The sequence below is a fragment of the Alosa alosa genome, chromosome 21 (assembly GCF_017589495.1).
Source record: "Alosa alosa isolate M-15738 ecotype Scorff River chromosome 21, AALO_Geno_1.1, whole genome shotgun sequence".
Classification (NCBI taxonomy): domain Eukaryota; kingdom Metazoa; phylum Chordata; class Actinopteri; order Clupeiformes; family Clupeidae; genus Alosa; species Alosa alosa.
In genome coordinates, this window is record NC_063209.1 from 7,151,495 (window position 1) to 7,170,726 (window position 19,232).

A 19,232-nucleotide genomic window follows, 5' to 3' on the forward strand; every position below is an offset into this window, starting at 1 on the left:
CAGCTTCTGTGATTGCTAGCTGTGTGTAACGCACGACTTGAGCATACCGATAGCCCAGTCCCCTTTCGCACCCACGCGCTGCTGTTTAACTGAACGAGGTATCGGGAACGCACGGGAAACACCCTCTGAGGCGGAGACGTGTTGGAAGAGAATAGGGTTAGTGGGGAAAATAGTGGTCTGAGGGAGTGTGTGTGAACAGAATCGCGAAGGACTGGGAGGCGGACGGCATCTACTGTCTTTTGCGTTTCATTTTATTCCACAACACGGTTGAAGCACTTTACCCTGGTAACACGCATGAATAGGAGTAGCCTACACATCTGCAAATATGCTGCGTTGCGAATGAGATTATAGAAGCGGAGCAGATGATGCTGAGGCGACAGACGTGGTTGAAGACATAAACAAGTTGATCTACCGGAGGATCTGGAGGAAAGCTTTAGGTTGAGTAGACAAGGAAAACAAGGCAGTCGCTGAGACCGACATGTTCTGAGAAGCGTTTGCGCCGGCGGCGTGATGAAGGCAGCGTTTGGAGCCAGACGAAGGCGGCACTTAGGACGAGTCTGTGTCTGTGGGGCTGGATTGATCGCCTTCACCTGGCTTGCCCAAATACTTCAAGTAACAGGTGCGTTTTTAATACTGGTAATGACTTCAGTTGTGCTGTTAAATTTGATCATCAATCATTTCACATCAAAACCTTTTTTGTATTAGTTTGATTAGAAATTCAGTCTATTGCACTGCGTGGTGCAAGATCCATGCGCCCACCCACACATCAATAGCAACGTCACCACTGGTGGCAGCCTGCTTTTATAACTTGACATGTTGAGAGTGACCATAAAACAATTGACAGGACCTCTGAGATGGTGCCTGCTATTGTTTTCTTGTCCTAGACAGACTGGGACTTTGGGTGCTATGTTTAAAACACCACGTTTCAGTTCAGGTTACTGTTTCTTTCTTCTCTTTCTTTTCTCTGCTCAATTAAGTAATTTCCACGGCATTACCTTATTACAAAACACAAGCTCTTTAACAGACTGACAATGCATAGGTTTTGTGAGACTAGCCTATTCTAAGAGAATCATCTGCTCTCAAATAATTCCATTCATTACCTGTCCTTGATGTGCATACAACTTTAGTCACTGCAACCACTGATAATGCAATAACACCTTCGCAGTTGAGATTACACACCTGTGACTCACCAAAACCTGAAAGTTCTCCTTTCATACAGTTCAGCAACATAACTGTCACATAGAAGGACTCACTTTAAATGAACTCGTTAATAAAGTACCAGTGACACTCTTTGGGTTGGTCTTAAAACAGAGTAGTGGCGCTGCTGAGAACAGTGATAAAGGTATTGTAACAAGAGCCCTTATCTGTAAAGAGTGTTCTGTGGACACTGGAATGTTTAAGGACCCTGTCCATGCTTGGCCCTTGTGTAGTGATGGATAAGTTGCCTAAATCTTTAGATTGGCCATTGGCTAAGATTGAAAATATTATGTGGCAGAATGAGTGTATATTTAGGCATTTCAATTCTCAGTAGTTCTTCTCACAACACCTGATTTTTGTGCTGTATATAAAATTATCTTATTCCATTGGAATGATGTAGGCTATTTTTTATTCATTGGATTTCCCTTGAAAACACATAAGACAAAAGATGGGATAAAAAGCTGAACATTCATTAGCAGAAATTGCTTGAAATATATATTATGCAAGCAATAAAAATAGCTGTGTGACTCCTCACTGGATGATCAATCTGACAATGATAATAAAAACAGATGTCTGCAATAAAAGTAACATTCTTCTCATCACCTTGAAGCACTTCTCCATCATTCTCACTAAATTGTTGAAGAGTACTGAAGTCCTGTGGGAGATGCAGAAATAAAGTTTAATCAAATTAATTTAGTGGAAAAAAATAGAAGGGTGTCCCTTAAAATTAAACCCAAACAGTAAATGTGCCATGTTTCTGGCCTGGATACAGTATATTTGCATATTAATGGTTTTCAGCCAAGTAGTCATTATTGGGTCAGTTAATATACTGCATGCATAAATTAAGCTCTTCATGACATTATAATAATACATGCTTACACCCGAACTTCAAGTTACATTTCAATGCATTTCATCATGTGGTTTCCACAAGTGTTCTCTCTGTCAAGAACAGCTGATTGCCATACTCTATTCCAGCAGTTTGATTGGATGAAAAGTAAGACGTGTATCCAGACAGACATGTTAATCAGTAAGCTGTCAGCCAATTGAGGCTATTTTTGGGATGCTATTCGTTTACATATGCAAATGAGGGGCCATTTTAGCAAGTTGTTCTGGTTCCAACTTCCCTCCCTCCATTACATCAATGGATTTAGAGAGGGTTGTCATGGGAACCCAAAGCGAGAGGCTGTATAAAGATTTGACTCAAACAATGTGTTGAGAGGTGACACAAGTTCATGCTGTAAAGTGTGTTTAACTCCGTAAACTCCTTCACACTTGAGATTGATGTCTAACGATCACTATTTCAACGGCTATCAAATATTGTTATATGCCTATGTGTATACAGTTATCCTATTCCTATTCCATTTTAAATGTGCAGGTTTATCAGCAGTAGGTATCATAGCCGTTTCTCACCACTTTTCTTCAGAGTTCTCAGACCCCTCCACTGAGGGTGCCGACCCTGGCTGGTCTAGTAGGAGCCTTGCAGAGGAGAGCGGGGTGGAGAACCAGACCAGCGCCACACCGAGATCAGGTTTGGATTCTCTTTTCTACCCCAGTCTTCTTCTGACACAACAATTTATACGTCTCCACGTTCATTTCTCTCAATCTATCTATTTTTCCATCCCTCTTCGGTTATTTTGTAAAAGAAACCAGACAGCTGGCTTCCACACAGTCAAGCGCCTTTGAGGCCCGTGTTCCTAGGCAACAGAATGCTTAATTTCGGAACAGAGGGAAGTCTGTTTTGAGCATTCAAAGCGTTGCACTTTAGAGAAATACGTCATTCCCTCCCTTTTTACCCCTTTGCTGATCTGGCTCGTAATCAGTGCATATCTACTACTTCTCTCTCGTTCTCTCTCTCGCTCGCTTTCTCTTATCCACTCTCTCTCAGTGTTTGAAAGCCTTGATTTGGTCAGTGATGTTGGCAGATAGATTATGGTGCTGTTGTCCTCTGATCCTCGGCTGTGATGATTGGCTAAGATGACACAATGAGTGGAAGGCAGGCTTTGCAGAACAGCCACAATCTGCACAGAGAATCAGATGTAGTCCACACTGGGTTATCCAAAGAGTGGTATAGTGAAATACCATGGGTTCCATTTGGCAATGTGCCAAAAAAAGAGTACTTTTACATGTGTTTTTTCTCCATGAATTATTATTATATTACAAAAATTCTTCTAGTTTTTTCTTTAGCTGCTGAATTTTAGGTTCCGGAATGTCTGCTGGAATGACATAAGGTTGTCACACTGGGCACCAACAGTAATATATATTTCTTTCCCTTTGTCAGTGATATGTTCTGACATTGTTCTGTGGCACGGCTGTTATTCCCCCATCTATTGAGAGGCTTTTTCTCTCAAACTAATCTGGAGGTGAAATTGGTTTTCCAGTGGGCCCTTCTGTATTGAACACCTCTTTTGGCACAGCCCCCTGCTGTAGTTTCATACTGGAGACAGTCTTGCCTGCCTCGCTGAGCTCAGAGGAGTGTTTTAAATTGGCTCGAAGACTGGCCCAAGTCAGTCGGCACCGTAGTGTCCGCACTCAACAAAAAACCTCTATACCAAAGCAGAGCAAAGAGGACATACTGAGAGGACAAGTGCCTCTCCTCCGACTTGAGCTCCACAGCAGCACAGTGGCTGATTGTCCCCAACAAAACGAATATACGGCAAATTCTCTGCCTGTTGTGGTTTCATACAGCTCACTGCATCGCATTCTCCAGCATCTACACAAAAACATGGCGTTCTCATTTCACATGACTTGTTGTGGAGCTGCTGAAGGGGACCAAACGTACATAGTTTCAGTGTTGTCCAGTGCCTGCTCTCCTCTTGGTGCCCTCTCCACACCCCTGTGCCAACTCCTTGAAGCTGCCCAGAACCTCCTTGGCCAGACGAGGACCTGACTGGGATAAAGAGCGAGGGTCACCATGGCAACAACCACATCAGACTGACTTGTCAGAAACCCTTAGCGGAAGATCGTTAGCCTACAGTGGAATCACACTGACAGGCAGACCGGAGGTCCAGGGAAATTGGTCCATGTAGAGTATGTGGGGGATGGGGTCGAGTGGTGGGGGGGTCTTGAGGGATAAAGCGCTTTTTTTCAGACATTGTGGAAAAATGCAGGCAGTTATTTAACGAGGCACAAAAGATAGTGATGATGGATGGCCTCTTAAGGTGTTCTTATTGTGAGCAAAATGTATTATGAGCCTTTATAGGTGATTGTAGATAAAGATCTGTTGACAGGAGAAGATAAAATCTTCTTTATGACTTGAGTCTGGGAGTCTGGGGTGGACGTGTGAGAGTATTTTAAGATTACTTCCCGGTCTAATTTTCTCTGACCCAGAACAGCTCTCAACGGGCGTGTAATTTTAGGAGAACTGGCTAACGTCTGTAAGAGTCCAAACTGCAGGTGCTGAAAGGCAGAATTTAGAACCTACAATCACACTCTCCCAATTTTCCTAAAGCTCTCTTGCAGCCGTTCTTGTGGCCTGTGCTCTCTTACTGTGGTTGTAGCTAATGGTCTCTAATGTGGTACTCATCTTTCCTTTCTCTTCCGATTCTCACTTTCTCCTGATCTCTCTCCCTCCCCCCATCTCCTATCTCCCTCCCCCTCTCTCTCTCTCTCAGCCATCCATGAGTTCCCTGAGGATGTCTTCACCAAGGAGCAGAGGAGGCATGGGGCACTGCTGCTGCATGCTCTCTGTGTGAGTGGTACACAACCCAAACAATATGAATGAATTATGAACCCATTAGTGTGAAAAGTCATTAGTGTGTGTGAACAGTGTCGCCAAATAAATGTACTGTGTAGTGAAATATTATAAAGCATCTTTGCACCAGCAAAACTGGTGCATGTTGAATTGTATAAAATACTTTGATGACAGGGCAAGGCCAGCATACTAATGGAATGTGGACCATATACAAATCCATAGCATTACTGGATACATGTTTACTGATAACTGGTATCACAAATGAAATGTGCATAACCTGGGTGTATATGTGTAACTGTTCACTGACTGTCATGCCTAGCTGACCATATTCCCTGTTTGTTTCACAGGTTGTCTACATGTTCTATGCCCTAGCAATCGTCTGTGATGTTTATTTTGTTCCTTCTCTGGAGAAAATCTCAGAGGTGAGATCTCAATTTCAACACCTCTACCCTTCATCAAATATTTGCAAACATATGACGTACTTATGACATATTCACTAATCTCCCTCTCCTCCCCATGGGGTGACATTCTCTCTCTCTCTCTCTCTCTCTCTCTCTCTCCCCCCACCCCTCTCTCTCATCATCCCCCTGGTCTCATGAAGTTAAATGGCTGCTGTCATGACTAACTCTCCACACCCTGTTCCTGTCTCAGAATTTGCACCTCAGTGAGGATGTGGCAGGAGCCACCTTCATGGCTGCAGGAAGCTCCGCCCCTGAGCTCTTCACATCTCTGATTGGTTGGTGCGCTAATTCCAGATTTGAGTTGATGTATTACATGTCAAAAGTCAATAAATACATTCAAATACATATATTTGATTTGTTACCATAAATAAATATAGAGTTGTAGCTAACGTGTTATTACATCTTACATAATTATGTAGCCTGCTTACATGTATCATGAAGTAAAAAGGAAGGGGTCACCTTCCTGAAGTGAACTGGCTCTGTGTAAAAGTGGACTTCTGGAATTCTATGTAAAATCTACAAGAGGAGGGAGACCCTCGGGCAGCCAGCTGGGCTGCAGTGACGCTGTGCTCTGCCCTGTCCTGTCCTTAGGTGTGTTCATCACTAAAGGGGATGTGGGGGTGAGTACCATTGTGGGCTCTGCCGTCTTCAACATCTTGGTCATCATTGGAGTATGTGGGATCTTTGCTGGACAGGTAATGAGCGTTTTCTACTCGTAGATGTTTTGAACGTGAATAACGTGAACGTTTAATACACTGCATATGTAGGCTAATATACTTTCTTTACAGCATGCCTTGACTCAATGCAAAGTGCTAGTGGTGTTACTTTCAGACTCGTTGTCCCAACAGACCATCTGTCTCACCTGGTGGCCACTCTTCCGGGATTCCATCTATTACATTTTCTCAGTGCTGGCCTTGATTCTGGTGAGACATCTTGGGATATTAAAATGTTTCTTTTTAGATTAAATATTTCCTAAATGGGTTAAGAGTAATGTATAACTTCTTATTGCAGATAATATATGATGAGAAGGTAATCTGGTAAGTGTTGCCATTTTTTTTATGACTGTATCTTCCAGACAATGATAATAGCTGGGCTTCCTTTCAGCCTATTTGTATATTCTACACATATTCATGAAAAGCTGGCTGAAGAAAACGTGCATATGTATATGTTTTCATCTACAGTGTTTTGCGAATTGAAAAAAGTGAATTTTCCTGATCAAGGGAAGAGTTCTGAACCAGAATCATGTAGAAATGTACCAAATGTGAATATATAAATTGTTTCCATCTACTTTAATCACCAATCACCACTTGCAAGTCAAGAGTGTGTAATGATCTATTTTCTGATGGTCTATGGTAGGTGTTGACTGATATTTTGTAGTGCAAGATGTCCTTTATTTTTCTTTTTTTTATATTAATGTTTTTGGCAGACAGCAGAACATACAGAGAATAGACATCAGGTGAAAATTACAAACATACAGTCAGTTCCCTGTCTTTTTTTTGATAAAGCATAGAAACAACACACACAAAAAAAAAAAAAAACACACAAACAAGAACAAAGTGCCTACAAACTTACATTAACATAGACCTCTGAGTATATCAAACAGTTACATCCAATATAATACCAGTATCAGTTATCTATATAAGCAGACATATCCTCTAAATAATTCAGAAAGGGGCCCCAGACCTGATTAAAGATATCTTCTCTCCCCCTGACGCTGAAAGTTACCCGCTCATATAAAGCCATTTTGGTCATTAGCTCAATCCATTCCTTAAAACTACAAAACTCAGATGACTTCCAATGCCTCAATATTATCCTACATCTTGTTATGGTTGCAAGTCGTACCCATAGCCTCTGTCTTTCAGTTAGATTAATGTTATCTGGTAACAGACCCAAGATACATAAAGCTGGAGACTTCAAGAGATTAAGTTGAAAAAGACCATTCAAGAGAGTAATAATCCCATTCCACAGGCGATCATTTTTTCCACAGTCATATAGCATATGAACTAAAGTCCCAGCTTCTTTCTGACATTTCCAACAGGTGTCCCTGTCTACTAATTTCAGTTTACTAGGGGTCCAATAACTTCTGTGGAGTAATTTATATTGGATAAGCTGCGACTGTGTTTCCCGCAAACAAGTGTATCAGGAAGCAACAAGCTTCTTCCAGCCATCTTCTGGAATCTGAGTTCCCAAGTCTTCCACCCAGCATAGTCTCAGCCCCTCCAAATTGGGCGATTGCACCTCTCTGATGATCTCATAAAATTTAGATGCTCTACTACTATTATTGCCAGCTATTAGGAATAGTTCCTGGATACTAGATGGAGGGTCTGGGGTAGATAGATAGATAGATAGATAGATAGATAGACAGATAGATACTTTATTGATCCCCAAGGGGAAATTCAAGGTAGTGTGTAACATAGCTTTGATACATTGTCTAACCTGTAAAAATCTCCAAAATTCCCTTTGATTAAGATTAAATTCCTGTCTGATTTCAATGAATGATTTCATACCATTTTGACCAAATAGATCCCCGAGCTGATTAATTCCGGAGCTGACCCACGCATCCCACATAAATGGTTTCTTACCTATTAATAGTTTTTTTATTCCACCAAATGGAGGCTTTAGCGGTAAGATAAGGATCGGTATTAATGAATTGGTAAGATCTCAACCAAGTCTCTTGTACAAAAGCCAAAACTGGATCTTTAAAGGGTACCGGCCTTCCTGTCTGAGTGAGAAAGGCCTCTAAAGATGTAGGAGCCACAAGCTCCTCCTCGACTTTCACCCATGACGGTCTCTGCTCAGGAGAGTTATTTATCTTATGTAACTGGGAGAGAGAAAATGCATAATGATACCAGTCCACCTTAGACAATGCTAAACCACCACTATCTTTAGCAGCATATAATTTGGACCGATTGAAAGCTGGCTTTTTGCCTGCCCACACATAACCCTCTACAACTGTATTATAAAGCATAAACAAGTTTTGCTGAAATGTTAAAGGGTAGCATATACAAAATATACTGGATCTTGGGGGAAATAATCATTTTAAGGGCAGTTCCATGGAAAATCCATAACGCCAATCAAATGTGATGGTATGGTATGACGTAAATGATTACATGGAATTTGAGCATTTGCTATTTTTGGCTGAAGAATGTACATGAGAAAAAATGAATTATCATTCACATCATACAAATGCCAAGGCATTTCACTAGCATTATGGATGTGACAAAAAGTCAATTTTCCGTGGAAATGCCCTTTAACCAGATTAATTCTGCCCAATAAGAATAAATTCATTTTTACCCAATTTTACCCAATTACCCAAAAAAGGACGGACCAAAGCCAACCCTCTTCAATGTATAAAACAGAAAGGCGTACTCAACTTTGTCAAACGCCTTCTCCGCATCTAGGGAGAAGGCAACAACAGGATCTAAGTTATTTCTGCTCTTCCAAAAAATATGTAATATCCTGCGTAGATTGTCAGCTGAGCATCTACTTTTATCAAATCCAACCTGGTCCCTATGCACCAAACTGGGAAGCACCTTCTCAAGTCTAGCAGCAAGTATCTTAGAAATACTTTTTTCATCTACATTAATTAACGAAATTGGACGATAATTTCCACAATATTGTGGGTCTTTCCCTTTCTTATGTAGTAATGTAATCACTGCTGACCTCATACTAGGTGGCAACCTACCCTTCTGTAAGGCATCTTGATAGACTGCTAATAGTCTTGGAGCCAGATCGTCCACAAAAGACAGGTAGAAATCTGATGGAAATCCATCATTGCCAGGAGCCTTACCCAACCTAAGAGTATTAATTGCCTGCCTAACTTCCGTTAATGTGATCTCTCCCTCCAGTAAATTTCTTTGAACGTCAGTCAGTCTAGGAGTTTTAATAGATGAAAAGAAATCTGACAGCCTCAGTTCCTCGACCGTCCCATTAGAGGTATATAGCTCTTCATAGAATTTAGTAAAAACATCATTAATTTCCTTTTTATTGGTGGTCAACTTATTATTATTATTATTATTATTATTATTATCAAATATAGAGGGAATTAAATTACTAGATTGTATCTGTCTAACCCTATGTGCCAACATTTTGCCTCTTCTCTCACCTTGTTCAAAATATTTCTGATTCAAGCAGAACATTGCATATTCAACTTTTTTCTGCAATAAGCTGTTCAGCTCAAATTTAAGCTTAATTAATTTATTCCATATTTCCCTCTCAGGATGCTGTGTGTGTTGTCTCTCAAGTACCTTATGTCCTGTTCTAATTTCAACATTGTATCCCTCTGAGCTTTTTTGATCGAGGAGCTATACTGAATAAGACGACCCCTTACATAAGCCTTAAAAGCATCCCAGTTTATTCCAACGTCATCTGTAGAACCTTCATTGAAAACCCAAAAGTCATTCATTATTATTCTTATATATTCACAATAACCCTTGTAATAGTGAGTTGTTTAGACGCCACCTAAGTGAAGGTTTCACTCCTTCTCTGCTAGATAAGACAAACTCTATAGGGGCATGGTCAGTTACAACTATGTTACCAATGGAGGACCCAATAGTTTGACGATGTCCTTTATTTTTCAAAACTTTTGCAGGTGGGAGACTCTTCTCCTTATTTCTATGTATGGGATCTATATCCTTATTATGAAGTGAGTGAACCTTTCTATACTGCATTTGAGAACATAGTTGTTTTTCTTTTCTAACTTTATACCTGCATGACCTAATTGATCCAAAATGATATTCATATTCATTTAGATGAAAGGTATTGGTTTCATAATGTGTCTTTTCCAATTTTGTAAACGTTCCTGTCTGTCTGTGATCCTGTGTGTGTGGATGTGTGGTTGTGTGTGCGTTTGTGTTTTTGTGTGTGTGTGTGTGTGTGTGTGTGTGTGTGTGTGATTGTGTGTGATGGTGCAGGTTTAACAGTCAGATCTGGGCCTGGGTGGAGCAGCATTGTGGGGGTCCGGGGCAGCCGTGCCTGCTCAGCAGCCTGCGCAGAGACGGTGCAGTGGGAGAGGCAGGCCCACACAGCGACACCTCCATGATTCTGCTCAAGAAAGGTCAGTCATTACCCCTCTGCTTGCTGTGTGTGTGTGTGTGTGTGTGTGTGTGTGTGTGTGTGTGTGTGTGGGTGTGGGTGTGTGGGTGTGTGTGAGAATGGCAGGCTACAAAACGATACGAAAGAGAGAAGTACAAAAAAGTGAAGAAAGAATCAAACAGTGAGGCTTCCTGCAGGGTGTCTTCATTTCCACTGTTTTCTTGGTTTTGCAGACTGAACTATTCCTCTCTGACATGACTTGACGCTGAGTTTGGCTTGTACGTTTGTGCACTGATCTAGCAATTCACCTGCAAAAAACCTTCCAAACTTTCTACCTTCCATTTCCCCTCTTGCGAATGCCAGTTCATCTTTCTTCTTCTTGAATTTCTTCCTTGTTCATTCTCTTTACTTCTATTTCTTACTTTCTCTCTCTCTCTCTCTCTCTCTCTCAGGCCAGAGCCCAGTGAAGGAGTCTCCGGTGGTGATGGTGGACGAGATGCTGAGCCAACACCCGCACACCTTCTCCTTTTCTGAGGCAAGCCTCCGTATCATGATCACGCCACACTTCTCCCCCCGCACGCGCCTCAGCATGGCCGGACGCATGCTCATCACCGAGGTAACGGCTAGCGGCTCGCGCTCGCTCGCTATTCCATTGCAAAACCCCACCGCCCCTGTCCGAGCGCTCTCAGCTTTACCTGGTCCAGCCGCGTTTGAAGAGTTCTCTCCTGTCTAATGATGCCTCGGAGGTGTAGTCTGTTTTGAGGATCAAAGACAGGGAGAAGGTGGTGTTCGAGGGATGGTGGTGTCTGGGATGGTGAAAGGGAGGAGAGCCGTGGACTCCTGCTGTCTGGGTCTGGCTGTCTGTCTCCTGCAGATCAAAAGCCACATATAGCCATATGGAGAGAAACAGGCCATTGAAAGATCACCTCTCCTCATGCCATCCTGAATGCAGAATGAAAATAATGAACGAATGAATGCATGGATAGATAGATGAATGAATGAAAATGATGAATTGATGGAGGGAGGGGGATGAATGGTGAATGAAAATGGTGCTTGGTTGGAGGTATGAATGAATGAAAATGATGGATGAGTGAGTGAATGAATAAATGCTGCTTGACTGTAGTTGGTACCCGTCACCCCAGCCCTCCTCTGCGTACTGCTGTCATGGAAACTAGTGGGAACAGAGGGACGTGCAGGTCCTCCCTTGCCTGTGCTCAGGGGGGCATGTTCTCGTGCTGGTCCTCCCTTGCCTGTGCTCAGGGGGGCATGTTCTCGTGCTGGTCCTCCCTTGCCTGTGTTCAGGGGGGCATGTTCTCGTGCTGGTCCTCCCTTGCCTGTGTTCAGGGGGGCATGTTCTCGTGCTGGTCCTCCCTTGCCTGTGTTCAGGGGGGCATGTTCTCGTGCTGGTCTTCCCTTGCCTGTGTTTAGGGGGGGCATGTTCTCGTGTCGTGCTCACTGTATTGCGCTGTTTGCCGTGCGGTTTCATGTCCCATGAGCTCCATGCCGCTGCTGTCTGAGCTGCTCTGTCATGCTTTACTGCATGCAAGTTCCCAGCGCTTGCTCCGCACGGGGGTTTGGTGCCCAGAGAAGTAGGCCATTTTTGTTTCCTCTGTGCTTCCTCCCATGTTTTTGTTTACTCCCTCTTCATCCTGACTGTTTACTCCCTCTTCATCCTGACTGTTTACAGATGCGGTCCTTTCTCACTCGACCACCTCTTGTTACTCTTTATGCACACGACCCTCTTCTCTTTACTCCTTGATCTCTGCCTCTGTCTGTCTCCTACTCTCTCTCTCTTGTCTGATGTCTGTCCATGCTGGTCTGACAGAGGCAGAGGTTGATCAGGAACAGCAGTGGTGGAGTCGGGGACACTCCGGGCTGCGATGGCCCCGGGGCGGAGGGGGTTCCCTGGGCAGTGGAGAACGGGACCACCCTGGAGAGCGAGCGGACGCCCCTGGAGGATCCCCGAGAGAAGGGAGAAGACGGTGGGGGGCCAGAGGGGGCCCTGAATGTGGTCGACGCGCAGCCCAAAGATGATGAGGAGGAGGAGGAGGAAGAGGAGAAAGCACAGCCGTTCCGGCCCTTGACCCTGCCAGGTGGGGCTAATAGCTTAAACATGGGGCTTTTTATATGTTAACTTATTCGTAAATGAGTGCTCTTGTCCTTTTTAACCTTGCTGATAAATATTAATAGCTGGCCCTTTCAGGAAATTATTCAGGCACTGAATTTTTTAAAGACTGATCATCCAATGATTGTCTGCATTTCAGACGAACTGGAACTTTTAAAAAGTCAGAATTCGAGTATTGTTTTGCTGTTGGGTCCTAGGCCACGTTGACCTTTCTGGTAACGAGCAAGCAGACATTGCTGCCAAGAGAGCCCTCAATGAAGAAATCCCTGAATGTCAAATCCCTACCTCAGACCTCAGACCTGTATCGACCTCCTATATCTCTAATAAGTGGCAAACGGAATGGGATGAATGTTCTTATGTGAAATTAACCCTACTGTCAATAACAGACTATTATTTTCTTTTCAAACAAGACATGTTCAAAGGTGGTGTATGGACATTTAAGGCTTACCCTTCATTTTATATTAAAGGGTCAAGAACTCCCATCATGTCAATATTGTAGTATGCCCTTGTCAGTGAAGTGTTCTCCAGTGAAGCTATGGGGTACACAAACCAGAGGATTGTTGTGTTATGCATTCGCCAGTAGGTGGTGAGAACGCGTTTGATATAGTCAGTGTACCCCATAGCTTTGTTTTGGTTTACAATGGCTGCCGTGAGAATAAGGCAAATTTATTTCTTTTACCTTATTAAGATCTGAGTACCACAAGACAGTGATTTTAATGTCAAAGTACTTGACACTATGACATTTTATTTGTTTGTGCTTGTATTGTTTTATTATACCTTTTTGCCATGATAGACATAGATGATGATATGGCATTGAACTAAAATTACTTAAAATGACTACTAGTACTAGGCCTACTACTACTACTACTCAGGAAATTAGATAATGATTGATTCCAGAGTCCATTTCTTGTCCCATCAGAAGAGCTCTCAAGTCTCAAGTAGAGGACTAGCAGACAAGGAGCTTTAATGATTGAAAGAATGTTGAATGGAGATGGTTCAATGATGGAGCTTTATTACTGGCCACAAAATACATGTAATCAGTGAAAGATGTTATTTATAAGGACAATATCTGACTAGCTTTACTGATAGATGGGTAAATCCAATCTCTTAATTTCAAGGAACTGCACCAACAGCAAGCTTTATGTAGATATTTGGCTGTGGTTCAGTAACTATGATTTGCCTTTTCAATCCTTTCCCCTCTCAATCTACTGATGGCTGTGCCTGTGGTGGCAGAGAGCCACAATAGTAATTCTTGTTTTTTTTAAAGCACTTCTGAAAAAATGGAGGCAAGCAAATCAGCTTAATTCCTTTTCCTTAAGAGTTTGCTTTCTTATGTGCCTGTATGCCATTACAACAGCTTCTGAATAGAAATGGATTTAAGGGACCACAAATGAATGTGGTGACCATCTTGACAAGGGGGTTGAGGGGGGTTCAGTATGCCAGGCGTGGACTGACCACGAGGCCTTCTTCACATATCATTTCCAGAGCAAATGTAATTTTCAATGAAAACAGACATTTCAGGATTAGGTATGGCAGGGTTATAGTTGTTCAAAGTTTAGGTCAATAGCACATTTAGTTAGAATCACATCACAATAGCACATTTGGTTAGAAAGTATTAAACAATGTAATATCTACCAGCACTGTCTATAAATATCGTCGTAACAGGGGACGCATCTTATGAGAAAGATCTAATTGAGCCTAAATTGACCTATTCAGCTTTAATGGAAGTTAGGTCTAAGGAACTATTAGATTTGAAAAAGTAATTCTCTATTTGAGTCTCGAAATGAATAATGTCATATGGCAGCTGATACTATACAGCATGTTAAAGGGTAACTTGGCAACTATTTCAACGTAATAAACCTGTTTAGAAATCATTTGGATGGTTAAATGACCTGTTCCGGTGAAAATGGTGACTTTCCCCACTGCGCCTAGCGTCCCCAGGCGGAAAACCAACCTTGCAACATTGAGACTACCGTCCCGGAAAGAGAAGTGAGAAACAATAAACTCGTTTTAAATCGTGTTTCTTACCTTGAAACATCCACATAGTTCTGCCAAACTTATGCTAACCGTTCGCTAGCTTGTAAACAAATCCAGGTGCTTTATCGTTACCTTTTCCCACAGTTTGAAATAGCATAATGCACAATTTCTCCAGCAGAGGGGGGAAATCCTGCCAAGTTTCCCTTTAATACAGCGTGTTGATATCAAAGGCATCTTTGACACAATTGACACAGTGCTCTTCAAAAAGGACTGTCTTTGAGTATCGACTCCAGACTGATGTGATTACCGTTTCTGTCCACAGAGGGGCGCTGCGAGCGGGTGAAGTGGCTCCTCTCCTGGCCCCTGAGCTTCCTGCTCTACTGCACTGTGCCTAACTGTGTGCTCCCGCGCTGGGAGCGCTGGTTCATGGTCACCTTTGTGGCCTCCACCCTCTGGATAGCCATTTTCTCCTACCTCATGGTCTGGATGGTGAGGCCCCGACATTCATATGGACATTCGTACATTACAAGGTCACTGCATTTTCCATTAGACTGGACAGGCTAGTGCAGCCCCCTAAAAAAACATCTATATTACGCCGAGGGGCTCATGCATATTTTAAAATGCTACATTTTTAAACATCTGCACAGTAACCACATGTGTGGAGAAGAGACCTACAGTATTTGGCTCATCTCAAAATACATGCTTGGCAAATGTCTGCAATGATAGAAGCAGTGTGTAAGTCAGACTTATTGTGTATTGGGGAGGAAAAGAAACGCATGCGGTGTTGTTTGGGAGTGATGGTGACTCGAGTTGTGTTGCGGTCTGAGTGACCTGCTCTCGTCTGTGTGTGTCCTCAGGTCACCATTATCAGCTTCACGCTGAATATTCCTGTGGTTGTCATGGGGATCTCGTTCTTGGCGGCAGGCACAAGCGTTCCTGACTGCATCGCCAGTCTCATAGTTGCCCGACAAGGTGTTGTAACTTTCATCATGCACACACACACACACACACACACACACACACACACACACACACACACACACACACACACACACACAATCCTTTTCCAGTTTCTTCCCGCCTCAGCATTGGTATGGGCTGTGTCATATTGTGATCCCTTTTCAATTTCTTGTTCATTAGTAATAGATTTTCCGTCCAATTTAGCACTTGAGGGCATAGCATTAGACTTAATTAATCAGGACAACATTTAGTGATGTACTCTTACCATCAAACACCAAAAGATTAAATCAGCACAGCAGCTCTACTTATCCGTCTGAGACATTTATAGAAAGGCAGCACAGTACTTGGATAGCTCACTGTAGACACTCTGTTAAAGATACAGTAGGCTGTCTGTCTAATGAACTGCAAAAGGCCTGTTACATATCTCTGTGAGTTCATTGGAATCATGCCACCTTAATTTGTTAACTCTGATTCACCAACAGATTTGAGGACAAAAGTATGCATCGACTAGTTAAAAAGGGCTATCCATAGTAATAGATAGATAGATACTTTATTGATCCCTAGGGGAAATTCAAGGTCACAGTAGCATACAGACAACATACACACGCACATTCACTAACAGCAGAAAAAGTAATTAAAAGTATATAATATAAAAAAACACAACTAAGCAATAAGGACAGTAGAAGATAAAGAATATACTAAATATACTAAAATACAAATTATTGAGGATGAGGATTAATTGGGATGCCAGAGCAGTATTTGCCTATTGCAGCCAAGCTGTAGCTGCACAATGAGTCCTGAATGTGTCCTGTACTCAGGTATGGGGGACATGGCCGTATCCAACTCCATTGGCAGTAACATTTTTGACATCCTTCTGGGACTCGGTTTCCCATGGTTCCTGCGCACTCTGGTGGTGAACTATGGCTCTGTTGTAAGTGGAGTTCCTTCTTTTCCCTTCTCTCCCCCTCTCACCTCTCCTCTCCTAACCTTACAACCCATGAGAGCATCCCTGTGTGTCTTGTTATATTTACCTCCACCTAAAGATTCAGGCCTTTGATTAAGTTGCTTTTTCATGTTTCCACCAGGTGTATATTAACAGTAAGGGGCTGGTGTACTCTGTCATTTTACTCCTGGCTTCTGTGTTTCTCACTGTAAGTATGAGCTTCCTTGTTACCGTAGTCAGTGCATTAACATCTCTGTCGGCTCCATTGTTACTGGTTTAACTCTGAATGAAGAGGCAGGTTTAGCCGTTCCTTGTCCTTGTTCCTTTACCCTGTTGTCTTTCTCTGGCTGCAGGTTCTCTGTGTGCATCTGAACCACTGGAAACTGGACCGACGCCTGGGCCTGGGCCTGATGTTCCTCTACGCCATCTTCCTCCTCTGCTCCATCTGCTTTGAGAAGATTTAGCCATCACACTTTCGGTTCCCAAAATCCGATTCCTCACTTGCACACTTCCTCTCTCTTTGGTCTATAGTCTTTCAAATATCCTGATATATGTGAGAAACATGCTACTCCAGCATGACCTCAGATGTGAGTGGAATTAAGAATAGATTATTCAGATTTAGTCTGAATTCCTCATTTATTTGATTTACACCAAACTTCTTATGCGGGATCACTTGCAGCTTCTCTCTTAAACAAAACTATTCTGTTGATTTTTCCATGTAAAGAAATGACACTACTTCAGCCATTTATGGTAGACATTTGTTTCATTTGTATTTTTATTGATCTGGAACATTAGAAATTGAAATGATATTAATGGACGAAACGACATTACTGAATCATGACACTGATGAAAACACTAAACAGGTTATTTATTTGTTCCTCATTTTGGATAAACAGGAAATCATCCAAAGCATAGGTGGCCTACTTCTGTGATATGGACTGGTGACTTGAAGGACTGCGTCTTTATGAAAGTGTAAAGACTTAATTGGAATAGACCATTTTTGTTTATATTAGTGTTTTTATTTACTGTGGTAGCTTAATGGTGTTGTACAGAGCAAAACATAACTGCCCAATACATATAATTATATTTTAGACAAATATAAATGCAATTGTTTGAGGTTGCGTTTCTTTGAAGTTTATCCTGTGTGGCAGGTTTAATTAAATTACTGTGCACAGGACACACTGTGTGTTTACAAAAATCAAAGCACAGTATGCCTGTATATTTTATTATTATCTGACATATTGCTTACCCTGACCTTAACGTAACCAACACAACCCCTCTGCGTAGCTTTTCTTAAACTGAAGCGAGACAGTATTTAGTTGTAGATGTGGTGAATCTAAACACTAAGTGATGCCAGTTTTCCAGTGTGCTGTCTGAATGGGGTTTTCTGATTTTATGGCGATACATGTTTATTTATTTGAGTTTATGTTTAGTCAAGGGGGGCAAAAAGGATAGAAAAAATGGTTTTCTATTAGCTGAGAGTGTATTGGCCCAGTACCTGTCCTTAGTGAATTATTATCACAAATATTTGGATTATTGCCTATACCATTTGTAATTTTAGTATGAATTCATGTTTGTATACATTTCCATTGTCTTTAGACATTGACATTTCTTGGGCACTTTAGACACATCAGTATGTATTCCCAGTATTGTGACAATAGATTCATCTAATTATTAAGTATTTGATAGGAATACCAAAAACATTCAGTGTTCTGTTTGTTTGTTTTTTGATGTTATTTCTACATTGCTTTGGTGGAAATTGGATAGGGAAAAGAAAATTAATCCTTGTTGTTTCTTAATCACCCTGTTGTTTACAGACTAACAGTATTATGTTGAAACAGGGTCAGAACTGTGCTGTGAAATTGCCTTCTTACCTTAGTTGAATCACCAGTCTAATGGTTTATTCCCTGCACTGATATGAGTTAGTCATGAGTTAAATTAAATCACAATTTATGAGTGGACATTGTGAACCCTGTAGCTCAGTTGTAAAAATATCCATTTATTTGTAAGGTACATATTCACCATTTCATGGTGGAGAGTCCCGAGACAGGGGTTTGATTAGCTGCTTCTTGTGTATTTGAGAGAGAATTAAGTGTTTCACAAGAGATCATGACTTATGGGGCCATAAAATTGTGTTATAATTTAGTTAATGTGTTGAGTTTTTTTTTTTTTCTTTACTTGGTGATCCAGAGGCATGGCACCCTTACTACAAGGACATCCTAATGCTTCGAAATCAACAAAAAAAATTGTTTGTATGTTGAGTGCAATAAACCTTGTCTGTGCAATAAATGTCTGATTGTCTTCATGGGCTTTGAATGTTAGGAGATTTTATGTTAAGATAAATGAAATTGAAATCAAAAGGGAAAATATTGTTTGAAATGTCAAAAAATGCTGCTGAGAGTTTCACATTTTCAGCTCTGTTGATGGTTTGCGACAAAAGACTGGCGTACCCCTGACAACTGTTGATTACTTTTAGTTTGGATTACAGTCCGGTACCAAAGAGGCTGAAAGGGGGCTTGTCAGCTTCTTTTTACCATTCCAAATAAGTGAGTAGGTTATGTGATGACACACTTTTATCTAAACGTGGTTTGCAACATCAATGTCTAATGGTAATTGTAGAGAAAAGATGTGAAGAAGGCTAGCCTATAGAACTATTAGATGTAAGTTATATCCTAAGTAATGAGGAGAACATTATGAAAAGCATAACATGAAGTCTTGTAGTCCTATGTTGCCATGGAGTTAAGTAAAGCCATGCTGGCACTGAACAGAACCGCAGACACAACATCATACATACTGAACAGACACAGACAGATAGTGAAATAAATCACACCATTAATTAAAAAG

At 41.7% G+C, this 19,232-nt stretch overlaps 1 protein-coding gene across 2 annotated transcripts; it reads left to right on the plus strand.

The window, feature by feature from the left end:
- The first annotated feature begins 63 nt into the window (after nucleotides 1-63).
- slc24a6a (solute carrier family 24 member 6a) lies at nucleotides 64-18,671 on the plus strand. Of its 2 annotated transcripts, none has more exons than XM_048230894.1 (17): nucleotides 64-619; nucleotides 2,621-2,725; nucleotides 4,809-4,885; nucleotides 5,236-5,310; nucleotides 5,540-5,624; nucleotides 5,941-6,044; nucleotides 6,198-6,272; nucleotides 6,361-6,386; nucleotides 9,941-9,994; nucleotides 10,263-10,405; nucleotides 10,836-10,999; nucleotides 12,209-12,476; nucleotides 14,808-14,974; nucleotides 15,343-15,457; nucleotides 16,264-16,376; nucleotides 16,531-16,596; nucleotides 16,742-18,671. In XM_048230894.1, the coding sequence occupies exons 1-17, from the start codon at nucleotides 511-513 to the stop codon at nucleotides 16,850-16,852; spliced, it is 1,857 nt and encodes a 618-aa protein (XP_048086851.1). In that variant the 5' UTR covers nucleotides 64-510; the 3' UTR covers nucleotides 16,853-18,671. The 2 variants fall into 2 exon arrangements, with proteins under 2 accessions (XP_048086851.1, XP_048086852.1); XM_048230895.1 differs by having other exon boundaries at nucleotides 66-619; nucleotides 10,836-10,918.
- Nucleotides 18,672-19,232: the final 561 nt, after the last annotated feature.